This window comes from Buceros rhinoceros, unplaced genomic scaffold (genome assembly GCF_000710305.1).
Source record: "Buceros rhinoceros silvestris isolate BGI_N320 unplaced genomic scaffold, ASM71030v1 scaffold34659, whole genome shotgun sequence".
In the NCBI taxonomy this organism is placed as follows: domain Eukaryota; kingdom Metazoa; phylum Chordata; class Aves; order Bucerotiformes; family Bucerotidae; genus Buceros; species Buceros rhinoceros.
This window is the reverse complement of record NW_010431483.1, coordinates 12208-13961: the sequence shown is the minus strand read 5'-3', so window position 1 is coordinate 13961 and position 1754 is coordinate 12208. Positions and strand designations below refer to the sequence as shown.

The 1754-nt window shown below is 55.8% G+C and overlaps 1 protein-coding gene across 1 annotated transcript in view; it reads right to left on the bottom strand.

Annotated features, from left to right (window-relative positions):
* Positions 1 to 1322: 1322 nt before the first annotated feature.
* CHMP3 (charged multivesicular body protein 3) overlaps positions 1323 to 1754 on the bottom strand; it is a gene marked incomplete at its 5' end in the record, with an annotated part of 8531 nt that continues 8099 nt past the window's right edge. Inside the window, one exon of the mRNA XM_010143448.1 lies at positions 1323 to 1595. Within this exon, the coding sequence (XP_010141750.1) occupies positions 1462 to 1595 (134 nt within the window). The remainder of the gene's footprint in view (positions 1596 to 1754) is intronic.

The window sequence follows — 1754 nt, the reverse complement described above, 5'->3', positions numbered from 1 at the left end:
GAGGGAGCGGGGGGGGGGCTGCCCCCCGGCCTCAGCCCGAGGGCTGCCGGCAGGGGCCTGCTCCAGGGCAGGTCCCTCGGCCTGAGGCCTGCAGCTTGTTCGCTGACAGCAGTAGCAGCTGCCTGTGCCAAGGCCCTGTCAGCGGGGTGAGGAACGGAGGCAGCCGGCAGAGTGTGAGCGCTGTGGTGGTCTCCTTGTGTCCTGGCTTAACCTCTGAGCAGCGCCTCTCCCCTGTGTTCAGTGAGACCTTCCCTCCACTGCCTCCTGCTGTTCATGGTCACTGCAGCTGTCTTCTACCCCACCCCACTGACTCTGCAGCTGCTTGGGTTTGGGTTTCTTTCTTTCTCATCGGGCCCCTCTGGCTCTTTCAGACCATGAGGAACTGTCCCCTCTGCCCATTGCTGGCAGGCGGGGGTGGAGATGGAACTGGACTCGCACAGTTCTCCAGACCCATGCGTGGTCCTGAAGCAGGTGCTGGCTGCGGCTGTGCTGGTGTTTGCCACCCACGGGCTGGTCCTGCCCAGCTTCACATGGCTGAAACTGGGAGCTGCTGGACACCCTCCAGCTGTCTGTGTGCCTTTGCTGCTGGAATACAATTATTTAAACATATTTTCTCTCCATACATTTTCCTTAAAATGAGGGACTCTTTCCTTTGCCTGGGAGGTTCCTGCAGCAGGGACAGGTTCAGCTGAGAGGCGCAGTGGATGCTTGCTTTGCAAACTGCCTTTGGCAAGTCACTCGTCTGAAATTTTCCTGGAGAGGAGACGCAGCTCGCCTTTGCCTGGGGCAGAAGAGGCTTCCTGGCCCCTGCCTCGGGGTCCAGACACTGCCAAGGCCACTGAGCCTCAGGGACCCACCCCCTCCCCCCTGAACAGACAATGCTGGGACAGAGCCGCAATGTCACAGCTGCTCTGACAAAGCTTTAACAGTGCTGTGACACCCTACAGGAAAACCCCAAAAGGTGTTACAGAACCAAGAGACACCCGTTAGCGGTTGATATTGTTTGTGACGACGCAAACCAAAGCACCTCGGGGAGCAACTGTCCAAAGCAGCTTTAATAAAATATGTAGTGATTCAGAAAAACCAAAGATCTGACACCACGAAAGGGTTGTGGTAGCAGGTTAAGCCAAAGTGCCTTTGAGGGAAAGATGCTACATGAAGCGCAGGATGTACTTCAGCACTTGGTATCTGAAAACGCATGATGTAACACCAGCACTGCCACCGCACCGCAGCCTCTCCCCGGGGAGCCGGGCTGGACAGAAAACAGCACGATCATCTCAACAGGCTGCACTCCCCAAGAAGTATCTTACAGCAGTTTCTTGGAAAATACAATTCCCAGGAAGACAAAATAAAATATATATTACATAAAGTATTCTCACATATTAAGTTTTGCATTTTGAAGGTGGGACACTCTACCCCGTTGCAGAAACCCAAGGCAAACTGTACACACCCGCTTCCTCCTCAGCTGCGGAGCGTGGCTAACCGTGACTGCATCGCCTCGATGTCCTCCTCCTCATCAACGGCAGCGGCCGCTCCCATGGGCTCAGGCTCGGGAAGAGCATCTGTGACTTTGCTGGGTGCTTTACCCAAGGCCCCTGCAAACAACAAACCAACGGGCTCGTTAGCATTTAATAATCAGCAGCTCTCAGGTATGTCTAAAATAATTCAGCCACTCCACTGCAGAGGTCACGCACAAGGACAGTTTGTCAGCCCGAGGCTGTGGCTGCCCCTCCCCCGCACCCGCCCCCCGCCCG